Here is a 25,411-nt window from a genome sequence, read left to right as displayed (position 1 = left end):
TATCCTCATACCAGCATGTCACAAGCAGTGTACATCAGGAGCCTCAGAATGTCAACAAAGGAATATTTTTCATGAAAGGAATGACTGTTGTTTTAAAATATGACTGTAAAAAATGCCAAACTCTTAATACAGTATGTTTTTAAAAAGGCCACGTATCCCTCTGATCTCTCTCCTGTACCCATAGTTATTTTTTAACACAGTTTCATCTGATCAAACATTATTCTGCAAACACAAGGACTAAAAAAAAAAAAAAACCACAACCTGAGCTCTCGTGTTGTGTTTTTACCGCTGCTGTGTGTTTATTCTCTTCCCCGACAGACTTCTTAAACGGAGACTGTCGGTGGCATCTTTGATGTGCACCTCACAGTCAGTGTTAAAGCGGCTGGACTCTGTGTTTGGGCAAATATTTGAAGTCCTGTTGCTGTTCAAATTTCATCAAACAGCCCACACACAGGTTTAATTTGACCAACTCTGAGTTGAAAATGTGTAGAAATGTGTAGAAGCAGACTTAACTTTAACTTAATTCACTGTAAATTCATCATCTGTAGCTTTCATTTACACCACAATGCCATAATATAAAGTGTGTGTGTGTTTACATTCAGAACCTCCTGAAATCTACTACTTTCTATTGTCTATCAAATCCTGAATGCATTTAAAGGGGAAATAAAGGATGTATCTCTCTCTCTCTGTCGCCCCCTGCAGGACAGTCCGGGAGCACCTGGGGGAGCAGGAGGTGGCCATCTCTCTGACCATCGACTCCTTGGAGGAGAGCGATCTTGGCAACTATTCTTGCTATGTGGAGAACGGCAACGGACGGAGACAAGCGAACATCCAGCTCACAAAGAAAGGTAAGGCGAGCGGGCCCACGTGCACACAAACACACAAACACACAAACATACAAGCACCTGATTAATGTATTAATTGCGAAGTTCATCTATTTTCACGAAGGTAAAAAACAACATTTATGGACCACAGGCTTTTACTCGTAGCCGAAGAACATGGAGGATTCTGGGAGCAGACCTGTTTTTTCCTCTCTGTTATAGGTGGAGTAGAAAGCCTATTTATCCTTAAGAAGCATTAGTATGAGAGAAAGCAAGAGACAGCCATAGGTGTTAATGATGATGGCCGACAAACTGTCAATGACCTCCCTAAACACACACACACACACACACACACACACCCTCAGACTTTTATTTAATCACCAGCTTTCTTTCAGTGTCTCCTTATTCCATCAGACATGTTTGAGCTTTTTTACCTCACAAGTGACGACAGCTTGAAAGTTCATTCTGTGATGATTTTAAGTCGACGCACACTCTTTTTCTTTTTTTTTTTGCAAGGCTAGAGGAGGGTCTCTGCAGAGTTAACGTCGTCAATGTTGAATACATTTACATATTAGATATTTTCCCTCTCTTTTAAGCTTGCAGCTTTGGATCCAGCTTTGATGGCAGCCTAGTTCCCCTTCATTTGCTATATTAAAGGGGTTTATGCTGTATAGATGAAATCTCCGGGAACTTTTCTCTAGGATTCACAGGGCTGTGCATGTCTCTGGGAGACTGACCTGTTTCCATGTTGTTATTTGTGGCAAAGTGCAGGGAGCCAGTGTTCAACACACATCACTTTTCCTTGCTTGTCCCTTGAAGTCGAGATAATGCTACATGATGTGACATCTCAGCGTGGGGATGTTTTTGTTTTTTCCTTTCTCTGTCCCATGCACACACACACTATTGTACACACTATTGTAGTCCAGATGTTCCAGTGACCAACTTTCCTCCAACGATGTATTACTCTCACACCAACTTCCTATTTAAAAATAACAGGCAGGTGTTTTCGTTTACCATCCATTCCCCTCTCTGCCTTTTCCCCCTCATTTTTTTTTTTTTTTTGCCTTTCCTGGACAGAGATTCAGGAAAAGAAGGTGGAAGGGGTTGATGAATCACCCAGTGCCAAGTGGCTCCATCAAATCCAGCCTTCTAGTCGTCAGGAGCTAATTTGTCTTAATCTGTCCCACTGCAAATGTGGAGGCCAGGCAGAGAAGAATTGGCCCCCTGCATTGTAATCTCTGCTGCTTGAGGAGCAGCTGGCTCATTTACGCTGTTCAGATATCTGAGGCAGGAGGGCAGAGTGGACAGTGATGAGGAGAGGTAGGAGAAGTGGAGTAGCTTGGATTCGGCTCGTTAGACGCAGCGCCAGTTTGAGAAAAGTGAACTAGGTGAGGTCGATGTTCACGCCGAGAGAAGAGAAACTCCAGACAAGAGGAGGAAGCCTGTGTTCCTGCTGCGCTCAGTCTGTTTGCACCTTACTTTTGCATATAATTGCATCTGTCCGTACATCTGAGAGTTTTCCTGAAGGTCATAGTCTGGACAGGCACAATGAAGTGGTGCGCGCCGCGCTCGTTAGCTTTCCAGAACATCATTCTTTATCATGAGTGCTGTCAGGCTGACGGCCGCTGCAGTGGGAAGGGCGCCCCGCACTCCGAGGTTAAATGGGTGTCGATGATGGATGGCGATGCACGCAGGACTTCTCCATCCATGTTTATGTGTGCGCCAGGCAACACCGTCCGGCCTTTTGCTGTTGTCCATTAGTCAGCCAATGAAGGCTGACCACCCTGATTTTGTGAGGTGTAGCCAAGAGGAAATGTTAACCTGCTGAAGACAGAGTGACATGAAAAAAACACACTAAAAAGTAAAGAAAGACCTTGAGAGGGAGATGAGATCATGAAAAACATGGCAAATTACTTGATTTTCAAGGCAAGGCACCAGACCATAGAGCCTAATGTTTCAGATCAGTGTCCTGTGGTGTAATATCGCCTCACATTTTCCTGAATAATTCCCCTTTGGCCTCTACAGAATATGTTAAAAAGAATGAGTAGTAAACCTGAAATATATTCACAGTGTTCCGTGCATTCAGAATCCACTGATGCTTCTCATGAGTTCACATCAGGCCACAGTGATGACGGATTGCTCCGAGTGTGTGTCGACAAACAGCCGGGAGCTTTACCTCCCCTCCACACACACACACACACACACACACAAGATCTCTATAAGTGCAGCAGTTTGGATCTGTCACATGCTGTTCTCAGGCCAGTTGCCTCAATCTGATTTTTCTTTTTATTATCCAATTGAGCCCCAAGGCGTTTAAGTGACAGTTACAGAAGTGGTTGTGCTTTGACTCCAGTAAGAGTTATGTTTCCCGACTCGCTGACAATATAAGCAAAGAAGAAAAATGGAAAGTAAAAGCGAGAATAACGGACACGTGGATAAACAAATAAAACTGCGGGAGATGATTAAAAGCCACTTTCTGACAAATGTGTGCAAATACCTTTCACAACATGGAGCCACTAATGCAGCATATGGGATCATGCATTATTTCACAGGTGCTGATGTTTTGTGCTCAAACCGTAATTTGATTTTGAAATTTAAATGTAGTAGTAGAAAATGTAAAGTATAGAAACTCATTAAATAATTCATATTCTCAGTGTGAATGGCATATTTGTTTGGCTACCTTATGCTTTGACATTGTTTTTTTCGGCATAAAGTGTTCATTTCATTGGAAGTTGAATATAAACTTTGCATGTAATTGTCTCTTTCTCTCCCTCTGTCTCCCTCTTGCTGTGTATAGCGGAGCTGATGTACACGGTGGAGCTGGCCGGAGGACTGGGAGCCATCTTCATGCTGCTGATCTGTCTGGTGACGCTGTACAAGTGCTACAGAATCGAGCTCATGCTCTTCTATAGGAACCACTTTGGCAGTGAGGACATAGACGGTGGTAAAAAAAGTGCCAGACATAATCTCCTGTAATCTGTGATTCCACAGTGTTGTTGCCTGGTGGGGGATTTGTAGAGCATCTTACAAAACGCCGCTGTGGAAACGGTGATTTCTTTTTGAGGATTTAATCCCAAACCTGTGCAGTATCAGTGCTGCGCTACATTTTTTTTACTCCCAAAACACCTGGGCTGTTTTTCATTCCTTAAACCTGCATGTGAGGCAAAGTTATTTTTCTGTAAATATGGGTATGATCTATCCGTTCAATTGTCAGCGATAGAGAAACAACCTCCTATAGTTAGACTTAGACTAACTACAGGAGACTTTTAGTCTTTTTTTAGACTTAAAAAGACAGTTGCACAGATAATGTCGGGGCGGTATTTGGAATTTAGCAGTCTGATGGCCAGCGGAAACTAGCTATTCTTGAGTCTGTTTGTTCTGCAGCGGATGCTGCGGAACCTCCTGCCAGACGCCACAAGGGAGAACAGTCCATGGTGGGGTGGGTGTGGTCAGTGAGGATCTGGTGAGCCCTGGTTAGGCAGCGCCTGTGTGCAATGTCCTGGATGGGTGGGAGTGGAGCTTAATCAAATAGTGAATGCAAAATATTCTTAAACTAGTCACATCTGTGTCCTGGTGGAACCTAATCACAAAGCAGCCTCGTAAAGCCGTTCCTGATGGGCACCCTTCCCTGACACCACAACGTGGGACTTATGGGTAGTGAAGTTTGGAATTTCAAACAGTTTCAACAAAGACAAACTGCTTTTATGAGCCCCAAAGACACAAAGCTGCTGAGTTAAAAAAGAGAACGCTTCAACCATTTTAATTCTTTAGTGTTGTGTGTGTACTGATTGATTGATGATGAGACACAGTGATACACAGCAAAATATTGTCAAATATTACAAGACAATTATACAGTGATACATGATGATATTTGTCCAATTATAGTATACAAAATGATCCTAAAAGGTAACATGCAGGATTTGATATCCATTCACCCTTGTCTGCCATTGTCCTGCTATCAATAACTTTTTCAGCCGAGTTAACTGTGAGTCATGAAGTCATGACCCTGCTGACTTAAATTTGTGGGAAATCGACTTAGAGCGTCCTAATTTGTTGTGTATTGATAATCAGGACAATGATACATCGTTGTAATATTGTGTCCCACCACTATGATGGAAAAGCAGCGTATAATAGAATTAATCCAACAGGCAGAAATCACACCATGTCCCATGTATGTGTATAACAAACAACAAAGCAATTAAAGACCAGTGCTTACACACTTTCGGCAATGCCTTTTAGAACGGTTGTATAAGGTCTAATTTGTCTTTGAGAGCGCTGTTGAACCTTTGGAATTAAGCAAACTAAATGTGGGCTTTATTTGGCTCCGCTTGTTCATTTTATATTAGAACATTCGTGAGTGTCATCTAATGTACTGTAGGTACGCCTTTACAGATGAGGAGGACAAAGGACTGACTTGAATGATAAATCCATACTTATAAAAAACAATTACCTTTCACTTACCATTTAGCCCATGAGGAGAAGCTGTAACTTAATGGATATTATGAAAACTAATACAAATGATAGAGACACAGTTATTCTGCAGGTATACAGTCAAAGCTTCTCTGTGTGTTTCTTCTTTAAGAGGGAAAGGATAATACACTGTGCCAAGCTCTCTCTCTCTCTCTCTCTCTCCATATATATGTATATATATATATCTATATAGATATAGATATACATATATATATATATATATTCCCTGCTCCAGACACAAGCATCGACTCTCAGGTCCCATCAGTAAAAGAAAACATCCCTGATTGGACCTGGTGGATGAGTCTTGGCTTGAGGATGCATCAAAGTAAGACAAAGGAGCAAGTTTTAATTTGATTCCTCTGTAATGAGTCTCTCAAGCACCGGCACTGCAATGAATTCAGGGGGAATGAGATTAGTTCAGAGACACAGAGGGATTGTACGTAGTGGAAAAGGAGACAGCGAGAGACTTATGAGTGTTAAAAGTGTGAAAAAGGGTCCTGTATGCCGCTTCTCTCCTCGCACACCCCCAGCTCTAACTGTGACACCTGCTACTGTACATCACACAATTCAATGAAAGTCATTACCTCTGGCTGTGCCAGACTTCTGGCACCGGAAACCGAAGCTTTGCCAAAATAGATGACCCAGAGGCACTTGTGTTGGGGGGGGCTTGAACTTAACACCAAACAACAATCGTCTTCTTTAATTGTGTTGCCTAAGTGACTGCTTGAAGATAGGAACAGATTTTCAATTTGTTCTCCAGCATAAAGTGGATCAGGTTCAATAAGACACAGAAGGCTGCCTGCAGAGTTCTCAGGAGACTGCGGATACTTCCCTCCACACCGCAGTCGATTAGAGCACTTCACAGACAGCTCACATGCCTCTGGAAAATGTGCACTGTGGAGAACCTGCGCCATGAGTTGCACGCCCCTTTCACACTTGGCATTAACATCCATCTGGAGAGAGCCAAGCAGATCTAGATCATACTAAACACAGGTTTGAATGTGCACAATCTTTCCTGAAAGCATCCTCATCCTCATCATTCGATCTCAAAAAAAAAGGCACATTCGTCCACGTTCCTGAGTATGAACATAATCTGTCCCTTAGGATGTGTTAGATACTGCTTTGTTAGCTGATGTCCACCTGCGTTTTCAGTCTTTTGACCCAAATCAGCACCCATACATTGATTAATTATAGCTACCACCACTATGATAAACACAATATTTCTTTTTTTTTATATCTGGTTCAATGTTATAGCAAATTGACTCGAGCTCCTGACTGTTTTTCCTCTCATGTTGACGCCAGACACATTACAGCTTCATTAAAATCATCATTTTGGTCTCGCAAACAGACACAACATTGGTGTATAGTTCAAAACAGCAGATCCAATCTCATGTGGTCACAGGAGACGCATTCACGATGCTTTTTAATGCCAGGTGTGAACAGCTGTACCTTGCAATCGGGTGACTGAAGATGGTTATTTCGTCCAATCAGACAAAAATAGCTGTCAACTGCGCTGGTATCCACTCATTTACTTTTTGTTTTATCATCAATTTCCCTCTAAGTGGGAGCAAAATTTGTGATTGAGATCATTAACTCCTCAGGAAAATGTTTACTGAAGATATAAATCAAGTGGGGAAATAGAGGCTCATTTTCCCTTGTCGCCCCTCGGCGGCTGACTCATATGTCTCTCCTACTTTCGAGGCTCCTTCAAACTTGAAGACAGACAGCCTCCATGTTTTTATACAATCTATGGGTGAAATGTTAAAATCAGGTCTGAATGGGGCCACAGTGATAGTTTGCTCAAGAACATGAAAAGCAGCAATGAAGCAAAAGATGAAGTATTAAAAAGGCACCAAGGGTTGAAACAAAACAGTCGCTAAGCAATGACAGAAGGTTTTAAACCGAGATCCCATCTCTATGGTAACCACTGCACTGACAGCGGAAAGTAGCTGCATGTAAGTTATAGTTACACACACACACACACATTTTTCATCAGTAACACCCTGCAGCCAGTGCCTTGGATGCACAGAAATGTATTTTTTCTCTCTCTGCAGCATAACTCTGCACACGCTGCCAAGAAAGTGCTCTCTTTTCATCGCGGCCATTCGAACAACACCGCCCTCTCTCCACCCGCACGCCTCCATCGCCTGCCACATGTACAATTTTAAACTTTACATAACAATAACACGGACTGTCAGCCGTTTGTCAGCAGTGCAATTTAGTTAAAGACCACTCTGTTGTCGCATTGTGTGGGTGTCAGTGGGATCAATAATAGTCTTCATGATGACAACAAGCTTGTCGAGGAGGTGGGAGAGCTCATCAAGCCGCTCGCCATAAACACAGATGTCAGCGTTTGTCAGCACGGCGTGGAATTATGAGGCTCCGTTGCCACTTAGTGCAGTTTGGTAATACTTAGCAATAATGATTTTCACGTCACACACTCACGCACACACACAGAGACTGTAATGATCCCATTTCCTCTGCATTTTAAGGTTCACAGGTAAATATCCGAAAATGATCAGGAGGTTAAGAATCAACTTATTATAAATAATAATATATAATATAAATTAAATCCAAGTAAACCTGTTTCATTATGTATTTGTCAGTGTTCTGTCAGTTTGTTTCAGGGTAGATCGCTAAATTTTCAGTGTTGATTAATCTGTAGATTACATTCGAGATTAATCAGTTTGTTGTTAAAATGTCCGCAAAAGCTTAAAAAAGAAGTCAATCTGTGTTTTTCCAAACCTCACAAACATGATGCCAGATATTCAGTTTACTGTCATAGTGTAGCCAAGAAACCAGAACATAACCTACTTTTTTTTTTTATATATATATCTGTGATCAAAGTAGTCGTAGCGTTAAATTCAGTATTAGCGGTGATTACGAATCGATAAATTGTTTCAGCCCTTTCTGGAGTCATCTGGAAGTGATTTATTAGTCTTAAATCTTAATTCTGCAGCAGCACCTTGAGGCGTTTCTTATATTTAGCGTACTTCATTTATATCAATAACTGCAGAATTTGTTTTAACTACCTTACAAACATGTGTAAATATGATAAACCCCAGAACCAGAGAATCACTGAAGCAAAGCACCAAGGACCAAATTGTTTAAAACAAAATTTAATTACGAGTCTGCTTCCCACTGTCAGATGCAAACCCATATTCTTGTGGGTGAATTAAATTATGGAAAACAAAACGGTATGATTAAAAAAAATGAAAGTGCTCAGCTGCTCATTAGCAGTCCGCCCCGTGTGCTTTTGTAGCTTCAGAGTTAAGTATGCGTGTTACGTTCCAATCTACTCGCCATTAGACGTGACGGAGCCCAGAGATTACGCCTCCGACTCTCCCGCTGCTTTTTACTGTAAGATCAAGAGTTCACAATCTGACGGTGGGATTTCTTCATGTGTGCATACATTAAAACCCTCCTCCTTCGCGCGCTGCAAACATCAGTGAACCCCCAAGTCAGCATGCGCTTTCGTAGGTGTGTTGCATCCTCAAATGTGCCACAGCAGTTGCTCTTCAAGATGCAAGAAGGTCATTCCACCTTCAAGATTCACCCCTCCCTCCCCCTCTCCCTCCCCCTCTCACTACAGACGAGTGAATCAGCTCCACTAAAATAGCTCTTGATCCGCCTACACAGCTTTTGTTTAAAAAGCGTGCAGAGAAAAACAGATTTATGTCCCCATTAAGTAGAATATAAGCCTCCGAGTTGGTAACACTAGGTGATTGTAAGGTTAGATTTTAATTATTTTTTCATGTCCCTGATGTTGTAAAAATGAATTGCGTGTTGTAAAAATGAGTTAGATTTAATTAATTACATAGTGCCATGTAAGAGTGGCGATATCCCCACTGGGAAGTGAGTGAATCTTGTTGACAGTCTCTCAGCCCAGAGGGAGGGAGGAAGGAGCGCAAAATGGAGGGGTTATCGCAGACATGCCTCTTCTTCTGCTGTTTCTCTGAGCAACTTTTTCAACCTCAACTCCTTCTCCAGCAGAGGATCCAGAGTCGTAATGAAGACAAGAACCCACAGTGCTCATGTCTCTAATGAGTTCGCTTCACAGGCTGCATTCACACTGCAGCACCATGTGTCCCAGTTTTCAATTTTTCCCCCCGTCTTTTTCTGACACATTTTTTTTTTTGGATAACCAAAAACAAAAAAAGTATAGATTTTTCATTTTTTGTGCAATATAACCCAGAATTTGACATACCTCTCTCACACACACACACAGATTAAACTATATAAATAAAACTATAGTACAAAGCTGGACATATGTCTCAAAATTCTGGCATTTTCCAAACCCCAGGTCTGGACCCACTGGAAGGTCATGAGACACAGAGATTGGTTGTTGATTTACAAAATTCAGCTACCATTTAACAACAATTACACACGTTTTGTTTAATTAATCATTTATTAAAGGGTTTTTAAATATATCTGTTGACATGCCCCCCCCCATAGCTTGTTAATATTAGACTTGGACTATTAAATCACAGACAAAAACAACTTTACCTAGTGGCTGGTTGGTACAATGCCAAGTGCTATTCCATGTATTCCTGCTATCTATTAACTTCAAAATATTGAATTCTTTAAAGGAATACTTCACCGATTTGCATTTAGCTTTGTATTACTAGAATAGGGGTAGTATTTTTGAAAAATTGTGGCTCCCAACCTCAGTTTCCCCTGAGTTGAGAAATATCTTCTTTCCTTTTTTTTTTTGTTACGTGCTCACCAGTGACACTTGGTCTGAGGCTTGAAACTGCAACGCTAATTCCACACTTTTTAGACCCACTCAGTTACGCTAACAGGACCAAGTAACAACGAAAAGAGTAAAGATATTTCTCAACTCAGGGGAAACTGAGTTTGGGAAGCACAATTTTTCAAAAATACTACCCCTATTCCAATAATACAAAGCTAAATGCAAATCGGTGACGTATTCCTTTAAGTTGAAAGAGCTCAATTCCATCTCTTCATCAGTCCAAAGCATTGACTGGAGAGGAACTGTGTAGCGTGAATAGAGAACCACCACAAGTTTGGGTCCAGTTAAATAATACTAATTTACTCCGGGCAACATGTTAAAATGTGTTTTTGAAAAGTCCTTCTTTTCCCCCAACTTCATGATAAATGGACCGAGTGTCTGCTTACTTTTAGCCGCTTTGTCTCTCTGCATGGCTATGACGGTGAAAATGGCCCTTTAAAAGCAAATCTACAGTAACAGTATGTCTGCAGTGTTGTGGCGCCTGTCTCCTTGCTCAGACAGAGCCCTTTATGTGATGTGATGTGATGTGTTGGACATTGAGCTCAGAGTGGAGTCTGGTTTGCTTCGCCTGCAGTTGGCGAAGCAGCTGTTGAGGGAACATGATTGGTCAGCGGGGACGGTGCAGTAATGAAAAGCACTCAGATGGGCAGAGGTGCCCAGAGGTCAGTCAGTGTAATGGAGGCGTTCTGCCTCTGTGAAGTCTCCCCGCTGAAACGAACAGCTCTCCGTACACCGGTATGAAAATAGATTGTGAGCATCGGGGGTTCAGTAGTGCTGACCAAAGCAGGAAACATTATGTTCCAATCATAAAACATGCACATTTAATTGAAGCAAAGTGGTTTTGGGAGCGTTCTAATCCTCATACATGTAGTAGTGCAAAGATTTAAGGGAATTGAAATGCTTTTTTTTTTTTTCTTCTTCATAGCAGTGATCATAAACTTCAAAAAAAAAATTGAAGGATTTGAAGTGAATACACACGTCTGTCCTTACCTTACAGATAACAAGGACTACGACGCTTACCTGTCCTACACCAAAGTAGACCCGGACCAGTGGAGCCAGGAGACCCGTGAGGAGGAGCGCTTTGCACTGGAGATCCTCCCTGATGTTCTGGAGAAGCATTATGGGTATAAACTCTTCATTCCAGACAGGGACTTGATCCCCACAGGAAGTAAGCTCTCTCTCTCACGGCGATGTCACGTTGTGTCAATTGTTTTGTCAGTTGGTGTTGCTCGTGTTGTCAGTGCAGTGGTGATTTGCCTTCTTTTTTTTTTGTCGTTGTTGTTTTTGGTCACGCATCTGTGTTGTGGCATCACTAGACCTGCAAGGCCATCATTGTTTTTAAGTTTGTCATTGTGAAATGAGCTTTTTCTAACCATTGGCTGAGCGTACGTGCATCAGAAAGCAAAGAGGAGACATTTAGGTGTTGTTCAGTTAGGACATTCAACCAAAATATAAGAAAATAACACAAAATAAGAATCACTTAGCCCAATGTTTCCCAATCCAGGAATTCTGAGGACCAGGATTGGGAAAAACGGACTTAGCCCATACTCATACAGGATTTTTACATTGTATAAACCACTTTTAATTATATATTTTCCACACCTTTTAAGTCCCTAATGTCTCTAAAAGTAGTGGTTTCCCCCACAGTTAATAAAATAATGTAGAAAAAAAATCAGAAGAAAGAACAAAAAGAGGTGTACTCGCAAAAAAAAAAGGTGGTTTACACTATTCCCATTCCCGTTGGTCAGCCCTGTGGTGTGTTTTTCACCCATGTGTGAAATGTGACGCTGCAAATGCATCGAAACCAAAACCAGTGAAGTAAGAAGAAATTAAAAAATACTGAACGCATTTACGCATTATCCTGGAAATAACGCATTGCTGCCAAAAATAAAGAAATTGAAAAAGAAATAACCGCGTTCACGTGGGTCACACGCTGACCCCAGACTAATAAAAAAAAAAGAAACCTGCATTAGAGTACTTTGACCTGGCAGTTAATGCCGCTTAAACATATTACACCTGGTCAAAAACCAATTTAAATCCAGTATTAGAGTCGTTTTTTAGGCCAGTGGGAATGGGATAATAATATCTGCTGGGGTTGGTTCCTGCAGCTACTCTGACCTGCTTTGTCTTCTTTGTAAAACTTAGTTAAAAAACACAACCATACATTGTTCCTTAGAAATACTCACCTGAGGTCTGGAGTCACTGGTTGTTTCTTTATGTGCTCAAGTATGAGCAGTGTATTATCTTCACTGTGCAAAAACCTGTGGGAGGCATAATAGCCTTTTAATACATGTGCAGCATAATTAGCAGAAAGAAGGAGCCCTATCATTAGAACAGTCCACGGTCCTTCTCCAGCTCCACACACACACACACACACACCATACCTGTGCATGCTGCTGTGTAATGATGTACAATCACATAGCTCTTCCTGCATGGATCCAAATGCATGTTTTGCTATTTCTAATGGAGCCTCTCCTCATGCCCCGCGCTTATCTTTGATTAACTAATCACACAGATGACTCTGATAATATCATTATGTTATTAGCTGTCATTGCAATACTTGCATCTGCCTGTCTTCCTGCACATGCCGACATTACTAATTATCCTCAGTGGCGCTGTGCCGAGGTTTTAAACTGAATCCCGTGCTATGATTATGTGCTCGATGCAGGGGGACTGATGTAATATGGGAAAATGGCATAAAAACTCAAGGATCGGGGGACACGAAAGTGCTCCTCAACTGCAGCTCACTGTCGCATTGTGTCCATGTGTAAACATTTGGTTTGCAGTGGGAGTGTATTAGCATCTCAGGAGCTGTTATGATGAAGCATAATCCTTAGCTATAGATTAACACACTTTGGCCATTAGGGTTTTTTTAGCATATGTCAATAATCCCTCACTTGAGCTGTGAGTTATTGCACAGTATGATGGATAATTTAACATATGTTTAAAGGATAATTTGTGATTTTTGGAGTGGAGTGTTTATGAGGTACTTATATCCATTGTTGCCTTGTGACATACATACTTTATCCATTGTTGCCTTGTGACATACATACTTTATCCATTGTTGCATTGTGACATACATAATTTTGAAAACCACACCAAAGTCCATAGAGAAAATCAGCAATTTTACATGAGTGCGCAAAGGAGTTGTTGATCCATCGATGCATCCATGAACACACACACTTGTTGCACCCCAAAGAAGTTGTAATGGAACAGCCAACAGGAGCAACTGCTCTCTCTGATATGTGCTGTGATTGGTCAAAATCTACAGATTTAGCTGTGAGGCTGTGAACAGAGCTGTAAACAGTAGTCGTCGTCGTAATGTTTTGGTGACATCTTGGTTAAAGAAACCTTTACCTTTATGACAGCTTAGACTGAAAGTGTCATAGCTTTTATGAGGTTGAGCCCTTTAGTCAAGTGGCAAACCTGTTTTTTTTTTTTCCCCCTGTTGTATTCGCCAGGTTTCATTGAGTTCACACCTGCCCACTTTTGGCTGCCTCTCCTCACAGGATGCTCACCAAGTGCATTTAACATTTAACACACTGGCAAATGATTGTATAAGTACCTCATATACAACCACTCTCCTCACAAGGACCCACCTTGAAATAGAAATCCACATCCTTGTCCTTTTTATGCTACATGTCCCATATTAAACTGGAATAAACTGGTATTGGCGATTACTGTTTAAAAATCGCCCGTGGAACAAAAACACCAGTGGACACATACAGTTTATGCCAGATCCAGCTCCCCACTTTGACTGTTTTCTTATTTTAAAATGCTTTTACCGTACTTTGACATTTGATTCTACGTTAAATGTAAATATCTATGTTCAGGTTTCACCAATGATCATTTCCAGGATGACACACGACTACTTAGAGGTACTTTTTTTTTCCCCAGATTTTTTTTTACTTCCAGAACAAGTCAGTAACACAAAACGATATTTTATGTACACTTTGTCTTTCTGTCATCATTTATAGGTTAATATTAATCTCTGAATTTATGCCTCACAGGCCCATTTAAATTTGTATTTTATTACTAAGCAGTTTTCACTGATCTATGATTTTTCCATTAATAGGGCCATTATCTACAACCTAAACAACTTATAGATTTTTTTTTCTCTCTGAGATTTTGCTGACAAAGAAATATGACTAATATGTTGTCTATCTTCTTACTGTTGTTACTGTTAGTGGTCTTGCGTTGGAGAATTCAGGAAAATAAACTTAAATTCAGTTTTATGGTGAAAACCAAGCAATGTCACATATAAAATATACATATATATGATGAAAATACAAGGTTATAAGTTGTCACTGATGAAAATCTGAGCAGATTTCTGCTGAGTGAAAACTGGAGATCAGGATTTTCTAGCTGTTAGATGTTAGTCTCACAGTACAGACGACGTGTTATTGGCTGACAAATGAGACCTGCAGCTACTTCAGATGTTTTTATTAAAAGAAATTGTATGTACTGTATATTCACTTAACTATCTTGAAATGATGAATCAAAGAAATACTGCTCAAAATGTATTGCATTTTCTTTATGGGGTTTTTTGTTGTTGTTGTTTGGTTTTTTTTTGTTGTTGTTGTTGTCATCTTTTTTTTTTAGATCAGGGCAAGAGTGATGTTTCCTGTCATTTAGCATTGATTTTGTGAATCAGCCATTACACTTTGATTGTAAGACTTGTAAGGTCTCTGAGAGGAGGAATGTAATCCACAAAGCTATAAAGTGTCGCCAGAGCAGGGCAGATTTACGTCAAGTTTAATCAATTCAAAACATAAAATGAAACTACTACTCATTAGCTAATTATAAAGCGTCCGTTGATTCAGTCTTGTTTCTTTCTTTCTTTTTCACTCGTGATAAAATGAAAATTTGCTTGATTGGTTTAACGTATACTGGAAAGCTACAGCGGAGTTTTAGCTGCAGGGAGGCAATTATCAACAACATCGACTCGTGACAGCAAATCCAAGTTTACTTTTTGATCAGGTTTCTGTCCACATGAGCTCTCAGGTTGTGCTTCTAGAGGCCGACAGAGAGAAGATTTTTACTTAAACAGCAGCAGAAAAATATACACACAATTTAAGATTTAATCATATTAACAATGACCTGAGCAGCCGAATTTAAAATATTAATTGTAAACCTGCTGGTGAGAGATGAGTGTTGTATGTTTTTAAGGATAACGTTATTCTCCTTGTTTCTTTTTTTTCCACATTATTCTGTACAAATACAGTACATTGCTGCAGAGGTTGTAGATGTTATTTAAGTTGGAATATATAAACACATTTTATTGTTTTATTTTCATTTTCCTCAGGCCATATCCCTGAATGAGTTGGTGACACTGCAGAATTTTTGACTTTGACAGATGTTTAATTTAGAACCGCTAAATTGGAAAGCTCAGAAATCCCACTTTTCTCATCTAAAGTTAATTGGTTTTGTTTGTTTGGAACTTTGATGAAAGGTGGTAGTTTGGTAAACAGACGCAACAAGGCCAAGAGAGTTCTTCAAATAGCCTTTCATCACATTTTCATCATCCATTAGCAAATAGAAACCAACCCAACTTGGTGGTATTAATACCATGTGGTCTGTGTGTCCGTCTGTGTCTGTGTGTCCAGCCTACATCGAGGACGTAGCGCGCTGCGTGGACCAGAGCAAGCGTCTCATCATTGTCATGACGCCCAGCTATGTCGTGCGGCGGGGGTGGAGCATTTTTGAGCTGGAGACGCGGCTGCGCAACATGCTGGTGACCGGCGAGATCAAAGTCATTCTGATCGAGTGCGCCGAGCTGCGCGGCATCATGAACTACCAGGAAGTGGAGGCACTCAAACACACCATCAAGATGCTGACGGTCATCAAGTGGCACGGGGCACCCAGCAACAAGCTCAACTCCAAGTTCTGGAAGCAGCTGCTCTACGAGATGCCCTTCAAGCGCATGGAGCCCCTGAGCATCTCCCACGAGCAGGTGCTGGATGTCAGCGAGCAGGGCCCCTTCAGCGAGCTCCAGACCGTCTCGGCCATCTCCATGGCAGCGGCCACCTCCACCGCCATGGCGACGGCACACCCAGACTTGCGCTCCACCTTCCACAACTCTTGCCACACTCAGATGAGGCAGAAACACTATTACCGTAGCTACGACTACGACCTGCCACCCGGCGGCACGCTCCCACCGCTCTCCTCGCTAAGCAACCAGCACACCTACTGCAACATCCCCATGACGCTCATCAACGGACAGCGGCCACAGTCCAAGTCGCCGCGCCAGCAGAGTCTGGAGGAGGCCCACGGCAACAACGCCATGCTGCCGCTGCTGCCCAGAGAGACCAGCATATCCAGCGTCATCTGGTGACAGACATGGGGTCACTTGTGGCGGACTGTGGTTCTGTATGATGTCCAACTCTAGAAGGTCTCACCTCTGGCACTAAGACCCCGAAACACACCAGAGCCAGAGGAACCTGATTGGCACTAAAGCCCCGTTTCCACCAAGTGGTGCAGTTTGGTTCATTTTGGCACATTATGCAATTATTTGTGTTTCCATCGTCAGCCGTTGCAATGGGTACCAAAATAACCGATCCGTACTGTCCCAGGTTTTGGCACCCTTCTTGTGGGGTACCGAGCACAGTAGGGCTGTCACTTTTTCCAAAAATCAAAGTACTACAAAGTTTTTATTACTGTAATACCAATTGTTTTATTATTATACACATTACAGAAGGATCAAAAAAATCCTTGAATGGGAAATCACTGGTTTTCTGAGGGATTTCTCTCTGCAGAGAGAGGAATCTCCCGCATCTCCAAGATGCTGTCGCTGCTGTGGCCGCCTTTGCCAAAGTGTTCAATTTGTATTGGTCCCCAAACATGATCTCCATCAATCCTGGGCAGCAGCTTCCTTTCCCATGATAGGATAGGAAACCTTATATGAGCCCTCTGCTGGATTCTAATTGGAGACTTTTCACGCCGGTCGTTACAGCTGGAATTTGAACTTTTCATCACACATTGCAAATAATAGTGAATTTGGAATAAAAAGTGACAGCCCTAAAGCACAGTGGTATGGCTCCTCAAGGGCAAAGCTTAGAGAATAGCATGTAAAGATGGACGTAGCCATTCAGTTGAAAATCAACTTTCATTTTTAGCCAACATTTGTGATGGGACCGGCGCCATTTCAGATTAGTCACCTATTGGACAATATCATTTGTACCGTGCTAAATTTGCCTCTCAATTTTGTAAATAATTTACAAAATAGACAAAACATGTTCAATTGAAGAAGAGCTGAAACGAGAGGTAGATTTCTTTTTGCGACCAGCGGAGTCGCCCCCTGGTGGCTAACTGACACTTGCGGCTACTTCCCGGAGGCTTTACTTTCCAGACCTGAATGCTGTGTTCATTTTTACATACAGTCTAAGGTGGAGCTAGACACACTGCAGTCCTTTGATTGGTCGACAGAGAGTCATCGCTTCTGTGCGATGGTAGGTGGAAACACAAAACCTAACATCTTTAAACTAGCTTTAAACAAAGCTTTTCACATGATAAGAAGAAAGAGCACAGAGATGCTGGATGTCCTCTATGGTTGACTATTGTTTACTGTATCATGTTTTTCTTTGTGGAATTTATTGGCGGGCTACGCTGAGTCACGCTGGTATGAGGTCGTTTATGAAGCTCACCATCAGGCCCACACAGCCCGCCCTGGATACACTTGCCGGATCAGGGTTTAACCGTTCCAAACCACACCGTGGCACGCTGAACTGAATTGTTCCGCTTGGTGGAAATGAGGCTTAAGCTACTTGCTGCTGTTTGAATTTGATCCAGGAAACAACAGGGGGAGGGAGGGGAGGGACAACAGGGTGTGAGGCACTCTGGACTCATCGGCAATGGACGTGGTGGCAGATATATATATTTTTTTGCTTCAGTTTTGGTCTAATAATAGCTTTTATTTAACCTGAACGACAAAAAAAAGAAGCAAGGAGAACTCTTTTGTATGCCTGTATAAACATTTACGTAACACAAGCCAACAACTATGATACTTTACCCGGAGAGTCGAGGAATACAGGGTCCTGTATATACGTTTTTCTAATTCTTTGTAGCATCAGTGTTTGGGACTTGTTTTTCTTTATGTTTTAATTTTCACTTTTATTTCTTTTCGTTTTAGTTTGTACAAAAAGTGAAGCAATGGCCTGTGAGATGTGTTGGTTAAAAACTGTGTTACCTTTATCTTAATATGTTGGCTGGTTTAGTTTATAAAGCTTTTAGGTTTTTTTCAGGTGGGTTGGGGGGGGGCGGTGTTGATATGTCGCAGCTTCTGTGAGATGACAATGAGCTGGTTTGGAAAATCTGATCTGGACTTAACCTGAATATGCAAAACTTGGAGTCCAGGGAAAAGACGGGAAAAGATGAGTTGTTTCCCAAACCAGTTGTTGCGGAATGATTTTCGAAAAGTCGTGTCTGTGAAGGCGGGATATGAAGAATATGGTGCTAGGCTTCACATCTCTCATGTTAACATTTACTTAAAAAAAAACAAAACAAACAACCTTGTTATTTACCTTAACAGAAGATTATATCACTGAAACTTAGTTATGTGTATTATTTTATGAAAAAAAAGAAAAGTCTATTTTTGTAACAGAGGGATATTTGCATCGAAAAGTTATAAAGACTGAGAAAGAACGAACTGAGGAGACGTAATAAAAAGAAGATTTTTTTTTGTTAAATGGAAGTGCATAGCTCAAGAAAATCGATCCGTTTTTCACTAAATGTCTTATCCTTACATTGAAAGAGGGAAAAAAGTTTGTGTTTTTATCATTAAAAGCAGAGTTTTGCAACAATGGACGGCAACTCGGCAGCTCATTGATTTTACTGTCATTGCAGCGATTCCCAGTTGATTTGACTATCGATGATGTCAGTGCAGACGGAGGAGAGGAAAAAAACATAACATCCACTTACTGTACCGAGGTTTTCCTCTGTAGGACCAAACAGGGCTGTCCAGGGCTAAACTGTTATCTCTGTGTTTCATTTCCTAATTAACGACAGCTGCGTTGTTTGTGTTGCTATGGTGTTTGCGCTCTGAGAAAAATAAAATAGGGCTCACACACGTGTCACTTTTGAACACTCGGCGTCAAAAAGGTTCGTTCCGCAAACAAGTCTTAAAATACCTAACAACAGTTTCAATATTTATCAAATATTTTAGATGACGTAATCAACTATATTTTTTGACAGACTGACCAATAATCATCACTTTTAGAGAGAAAATATATTAGAACTAAACTCTTTTGAAATAAGATGTAACTAATGATTAAGAGAGAGAGAATGTATTTAAAAAAAAAGAAAAGGAAATTAAACCCTGGAGTATATTAAAAGTACACAATAAGAAAAAGTTACTCAGACCAAAGCGAGCTACAGTGAATCATTCATCTGCCACGCAACACCTAATGTATGTCATAATCATTCAGTGCCATAAAATATGCAAATTAAAGTTAAATTAGTAAACAATAAAAACAACTTATTTCCCTTTTCTACTTTTAGCTTCTTGCAATTTTGTCTTTTTTTTTTTTTTTTTTTTTTTTTTTCTTTTTTTTTTTTTGCTTTTTGGATATTTCCGAGCAGGTCTGGTCACTTGAGGTCATTCTGCGGAGTGAACGATCTTCGCCCAGGCCTGTTTCTGATCAGACACCACTCCACCCACTTCAAAAGTAAGAGGAGGCTTCAGAGCAGACGAGCGCCTCGTGCTCTTTGTGTAAATATAATCGAGACAATAATGTGATTTAAGATGAAGACAATCGAGCCATATTCATGAAAGCGGCGGTCGTCGTTCACGAGGCCTCTCTGAGAAAAAAAAAAAAAAAGCCCCTGAGGTCACCGGGACAAATCTTCAAGTTTGATTTTTGCTTTGTGGAAACAAATGTTTGCGTTTTCTAACATGGGGCGAATTCACGTTTTTGTTTCATGATGAATTTCTGGCAAAGTGGCTTTGATGGTGAAAATGATGAATACATAGCACAGAATTATTCCAGGCACTTTCATGAATCTGGAGACGTCTCTCCTGTTTCTGATTTATTTTCTAATATGTATCTGCAATGTTCAGTCAAAGAGATACTGTTATTATTAATAAAACCACATGGTAGTGTGATTTCTCTATCCTGTGTGTGTGTGTGTGGAGTGGTAGCTCTGCATTTGCTTGCTGAAAACACCACCTGGCTCACTTAGTTTATGGAGAGGCAGCGTAGATTGCTGACGATGGCCGGATCTCTCTCTCCTGGCGTGGAGCCGATGCGGCCCCAACCACCATAACTCTGTCGTCTCCTGTAAAACCTTGAAACAACAATCAATATGTTTCCTTTTTTCCTACTCACAGACTGAATCAGCGCAGCTTTGTTTTAAAATAAGACTAAATCAGGTGAGTCGGCGCAGGGAGAAACCTCCATGTCCTCGTTGTTTGACCTCGCTGCAAACTCAGCTGCTGCAGAGCAGGAAGTGGGTGTTTTACAAGATGCACTTCTCATTTTCTGTGATCATGCAAGTGCCGAATATATCTTAGAGCTCAAATTTAGCCGCGTTGATTTTTCACCAGGGACAGTGTCTGATGTATTCCGCCAGCGTGAACGTCTGAAAGTGTCAAGCTGTTTCAGGAACACAAGTGGAGAATGCGGTGAATCAGTTGCATGTGTCGACTTCATGTACACAGCCTTTTCAGTGTCAGTAAATCTGTCATGTTTATTGTCTCGGAGAAAAAAAGCGTTATTTCCGGCACGCTCGCAGGCAGATAAACAATCCCTCTCTTATTTTATTTTTTTTTTCCCCTCTTCTGCCTCAAAGCGTTGTCACCATTTACTTGTTTTGCTGCAAAGCAACATCCTCGGAGAGAAAGTATCATGAAATAACATCAGTGTGTGCTAATTAGCCTCAATGAACTCCCCATAATTCAATTTAAATTAGCTGAGTGCTTGTTTAGTTTATTCAAATTTGATATTGCACTAAAATTTAACATTTCTACTGTTTTTTTGCACCATGTCGAGTGTCTGTTGCTTTACACAAAACAGAGCAGAGCAACTGCAGGTGATTTCTCTTTGTCTCACTTCTAGTGGAGCTTTTAACCATATTATATTATATTCCATGATCTCCTTTAGCAGTGTGTCCATCTATAATGGTGACAGCTCACATGTCAACATCGCCATGACAGGCGAGCAAAGTCTTGCTGAAGACGGTTACCTGGAAGTAGCTGCATCAACCCCATGTGATGAGTTTTCACATTGTTTCTGAAGCAGAGGCTGCAGCATTCTAGCTTCTTGCAGTATCTGTGGTGGGTTGCAGAGGGATTGACTCCATGCACGACTCCATCATCCTGGTTTTCAATAAGCCGGCCCAACAATGCACGGATTCTCTTCAGTTGGTGAAGTTTGGCTGTGCACAAAGGATACTGCTGCTAAGTAACATTAACTTAAAAAGTCCGCTTTTTTTCCCCCTTATTGGTTAGTGACTAAAAGTCAAGGCGTTGGCGTATATTTTAGCAGAAGTTGTAAGTTATGCTCCGTGCATGTAGTCCATTGATGGTTGAGTGGAGACATTTTCTGCAGCAGCTGTACGAACACAAACCAGAGGAAGCACGATGTTGCCTGCAGCTGCCTCGTTCTCCAGCGGTCGCCTTTAACATGAAGCCATGTTTGAATAACCTGTAAAGCGGCCTGATGTGTTTTGTCTGAGCTGACACGTTGCCATATGGTGTGTGTGCGTGTGTGTGCGTGTGTGTTGTATAAAAACAGGAGGTGGTGCTCCCAGCTTCTGCACTTTCATCCCCAAATGAAAGAGTTTTCACTTCATTATAGTGTCACAAAATAATAAGTTCCCCAAACAAAAACCTGAGACGGGGGTGAGAGGAGAGGTGAGGTTTGCAGCAGAGAGAGAGAGAGAGTATGTGTACTGTACACACACAGATGTTTTATGTGTTCCTCTGCATGCGCACACACACACACACAAACACACAGTTATAGGTGAAGAGCATTACTCACTGTGGCAGGTCTACCATGGCCTTCTATGTCCCACAGGGTCTTGTTACTCAGAGCTCTGTGCCCTGTGTCACATGTCTTCCACTTGAGGAAGCAGGCCAATTGTCTGTGCATGGATAGGTGTGTGTGCGCGTGTGCGTGTGCATGAGAGAGCATTTGAAGAAGGGATGCAGATGTTACAATTAAGAAATGATGACCTTGTGTTCATTCATTATTTGTAAGTCTTAGGATAAAAACAATACATATTCACAAAGTGCAGTTGAATAGCACACACGGTTTCATTCGTTATTGAACACGTTTAAAATGATCGATCAATTTGAGATGGATTATGCTTTTATCTTCACACACACACACACACACACACACGTCGAGCCCTCACCCGAGAAAACAGGTGAGTGGTGCTGTCATTATTTCTACCATTGTGTAGGTATGTTTTGGTTTATTAATCTCCTTAATCCTACTTAAGACTGTTGTTGGTAACATTTTGTAGATGTTTGAGAAGAGTATTGTCACGACAGAGTGAACCACGTGTCACACAGTTGAGCTGCCACCTTGTATTTACACATATTGTGGTAATCTAACAGTTGGCAGTGTTATCTCAATAGGAGCTGAAACTATTTTAGATGTCATTTTTCTATTTCTAGTCTGCATTTATGAGCAGAGTTTGTTAATTCAGTTTGAACTGATTTAAAAGAGTCAACCGTTTTGGTGAGTAGTGCGTATGACAGCAAAGAGAGGGCGTGTGGCAACTCTTGTAAACACGTTTAAATATTTATTGATCTTTCTTCAATTAAATTTCAGTAAAAGCGTTTCTGATTAAATGCTGTTGCATCAAATTATGATGATTTCTGCTTTTTTGTTTGTTTTATTAACAGTGTAACGCAGAAGTTATGGACTATTGTTGCTTTGTGCAGCAGTAGCTCCACCTCTAATAATGCTATGCCTTAATTGAACAAATCAAAAATGGCAGCTGAAATAGTGTACATTTAAAAAAAAAAATTAAAAAAAGTTCTGCTAAAACATAAAATGGAAATGTTGGGAAATGTTGCCATCTGCTGGACAAATTATTTCCTGTGTCTTATTGCAGAGAATAGGATACTTTTTGCAATTGCCATAAAAGTATTATAAAAGATGATTAAATGAACCTTAAAAAAACACACTCACACATTTTTTACAAATTGCCTCGTTTTGCCATCTGAAAACTAAAACTTTTTTACATGTACATCATGTAAAAAAAAATAATTACGCAAATACCAGATCAAGATCATTGCACAACTTTTTTTTTTTTATAAAGAGCGTGTCATCCAAAAATACCACAGTGTTTAAGGTGGTAAATTTAGCTCATAATAAGAGTCCCTACTAGTTTTAGTAGTTACTTCTATCAGACAAATGCAGGGTTTTGTTATATCATTATAGTAGGCCTACTTATTATTATTATTAGAAAATAAAAGTTTGGTTGTGTTTTGTTTTAGTAATATAAATGAGTAGTGACTAAAAACAAGAGACTCGGCTGCTCCAGACTTTATTGTCTTCCTTTACATCAGTCACTCAGTTCATCTTACATACAACAATTCCTTTCAACCTGATTCTATAAAATAAGAGCCACTAAATCTAATACTTCCTGTGTAAAAATGTATGCCATACTGTGTCATTACTCTGTATTATATCTTTCTTTTTCTTTAACTCTGTAAAGTAAAACATTATATCCCCTCACCAACAAGGTACGAGCAAAAATCACCTTTTGGCAACCGGAATACTGCACGTTATTTTTAGCACTAGCCCTTTACAGGAACACACATGAACAAAATTGTTGGTACCCTTCGGTTATCTGACAAAAGTAATAATAAATAAGAATTCTATGAAATTTAACCAATGAAAGTCAGACATTGCTTTTCAACCATGCTTCAACAGAATTATTTAAAAAAATAAACTCATGAAACAGTATTTCACCTGGCAGATTTCTTTATGTAATGTCTCCTTGTCACATGTGACAACTATAAACTATAAAACATCAGATTTCAACATGTGTGAGTGTAGTGATGGTGTTTGCCTCCATCTAGTGGTTGGTTTAATTCACTGCACTTTAAATGAAACCTTAAACACCACACAACCGTGTGTTCTTCATACACACATACGTTATTACAGAAATGTATTAAAGGTGATATTTGCAAAATATGTACAACAGCATCTTAAGCATTTAAAACAATAACTCCAATCACTGGAGGAATGTGGTTCAAGAAGGTTGTTAGATTTTCTAACAACATTTAGAATACTCATATTGTACACATGTTACCATCAGGATCTGTAATCTCCACTTTCATTTTGCAGATCCAGCATCCATGAGATTCCCTTATCTCTTTGAGGTCTCAGACTTATGCTCTGTGATTTCAATGTCAGGTTTTCTGTTTTTAACCCCAACATTATCAGCGACATACTCATAAATACTGCTTCACATTCTCTTAAGCTTCTTCTCCACTGTGCCCTGCATTTCTTGAGTCTGCATTGACAGTGCTTTAAACCATAATAATACATGGTCTTCATTAGCACATGGAACTGTGTCCATTTATATTGAAGAGACTTCACGTTTCAACATCGCCATGACAACTGAGCACAGTCATGTTGAAGACTCAGTTACCAGTAAGTCATCGCTTCATCTACCACCGTGCTGCAGCCAATTTGTTTCCAGCAGTCGTCTTTAACATGGCCCTGTGTTTGAAGAACCTGAAAAGCTGCAAGTGGCTCATTAGGTTCATCGAGATCTGCTTTGAGATCCTGATGACATGAGTTTAATTTGTGTTTTGAAACTTAGGTCTAATGAAGTTGATTATAATATTTAATGAAATCATTAGAAAGTCCAATGAAACCTTGCTGAATGTCAATGATTTTGGACGACATACTAACCTATGACCTTTTAGACTGATTTTGGACGACATACTAACCTATGACCTTTTTGAGTGATTTTGGACGACATACTATACTATGACTTTTTGTCTCATTTTGCACGACATACTATTTTTTGGGTGATTTTTGACGACATTCTATACTATGACTTTTTTGAGTGATTTTGGACAAGTACTATACTATGAGGGGCCACACGGTGGTGTAGTGGTTAGCACTCTCGCCTTGCAGCGAGAAGACCCGGGTTCGAGCCCCGGTTGGAACAAGGGCCTTTTTGCATTGGGTTTTTGAGTGATTTTGGAGGACATACTATACTATGACTTTTTTGGGTGATTTTGGACGACATACTATACTATTACTTTTTTGACTGAACTTGGGCGACTTACTATACTATGAAGTATTTGGGTGTTTTTGGAAGACATACTTAAGTATGACTTTTTGACTGATTTTGGACAACATACTATACTATGACTTTTTTGGGTGATTTTGGACGACAT

At 40.6% G+C, this 25,411-nt stretch overlaps 1 protein-coding gene across 3 annotated transcripts in view; it reads left to right on the top strand.

Moving 5' to 3' along the window:
• Positions 1-20,151, top strand: part of LOC122765048 (interleukin-1 receptor accessory protein-like 1) — a 238,644-nt gene extending 218,493 nt beyond the window's left edge. For 2 of the 3 annotated variants that reach the window (XM_044019106.1, XM_044019105.1), the window contains 5 exons: positions 703-848; positions 3,619-3,765; positions 11,042-11,212; positions 13,878-13,922; positions 15,651-20,151. In XM_044019106.1, the coding sequence (XP_043875041.1) occupies positions 703-848; positions 3,619-3,765; positions 11,042-11,212; positions 13,878-13,922; positions 15,651-16,378 (1,237 nt within the window). In that variant the 3' untranslated portion in view covers positions 16,379-20,151. The remainder of the gene's footprint in view (positions 1-702; positions 849-3,618; positions 3,766-11,041; positions 11,213-13,877; positions 13,923-15,650) is intronic. The other variant, XM_044019107.1, reaches the window with a different exon arrangement.
• Positions 20,152-25,411: the final 5,260 nt, after the last annotated feature.

Source organism: Solea senegalensis, linkage group LG2 (assembly GCF_019176455.1).
Source record: "Solea senegalensis isolate Sse05_10M linkage group LG2, IFAPA_SoseM_1, whole genome shotgun sequence".
NCBI lineage: Eukaryota > Metazoa > Chordata > Actinopteri > Pleuronectiformes > Soleidae > Solea > Solea senegalensis.
The sequence above is the reverse complement of the archived record's forward strand: the minus strand, read 5'-3'. Positions and strand labels throughout refer to the sequence as shown.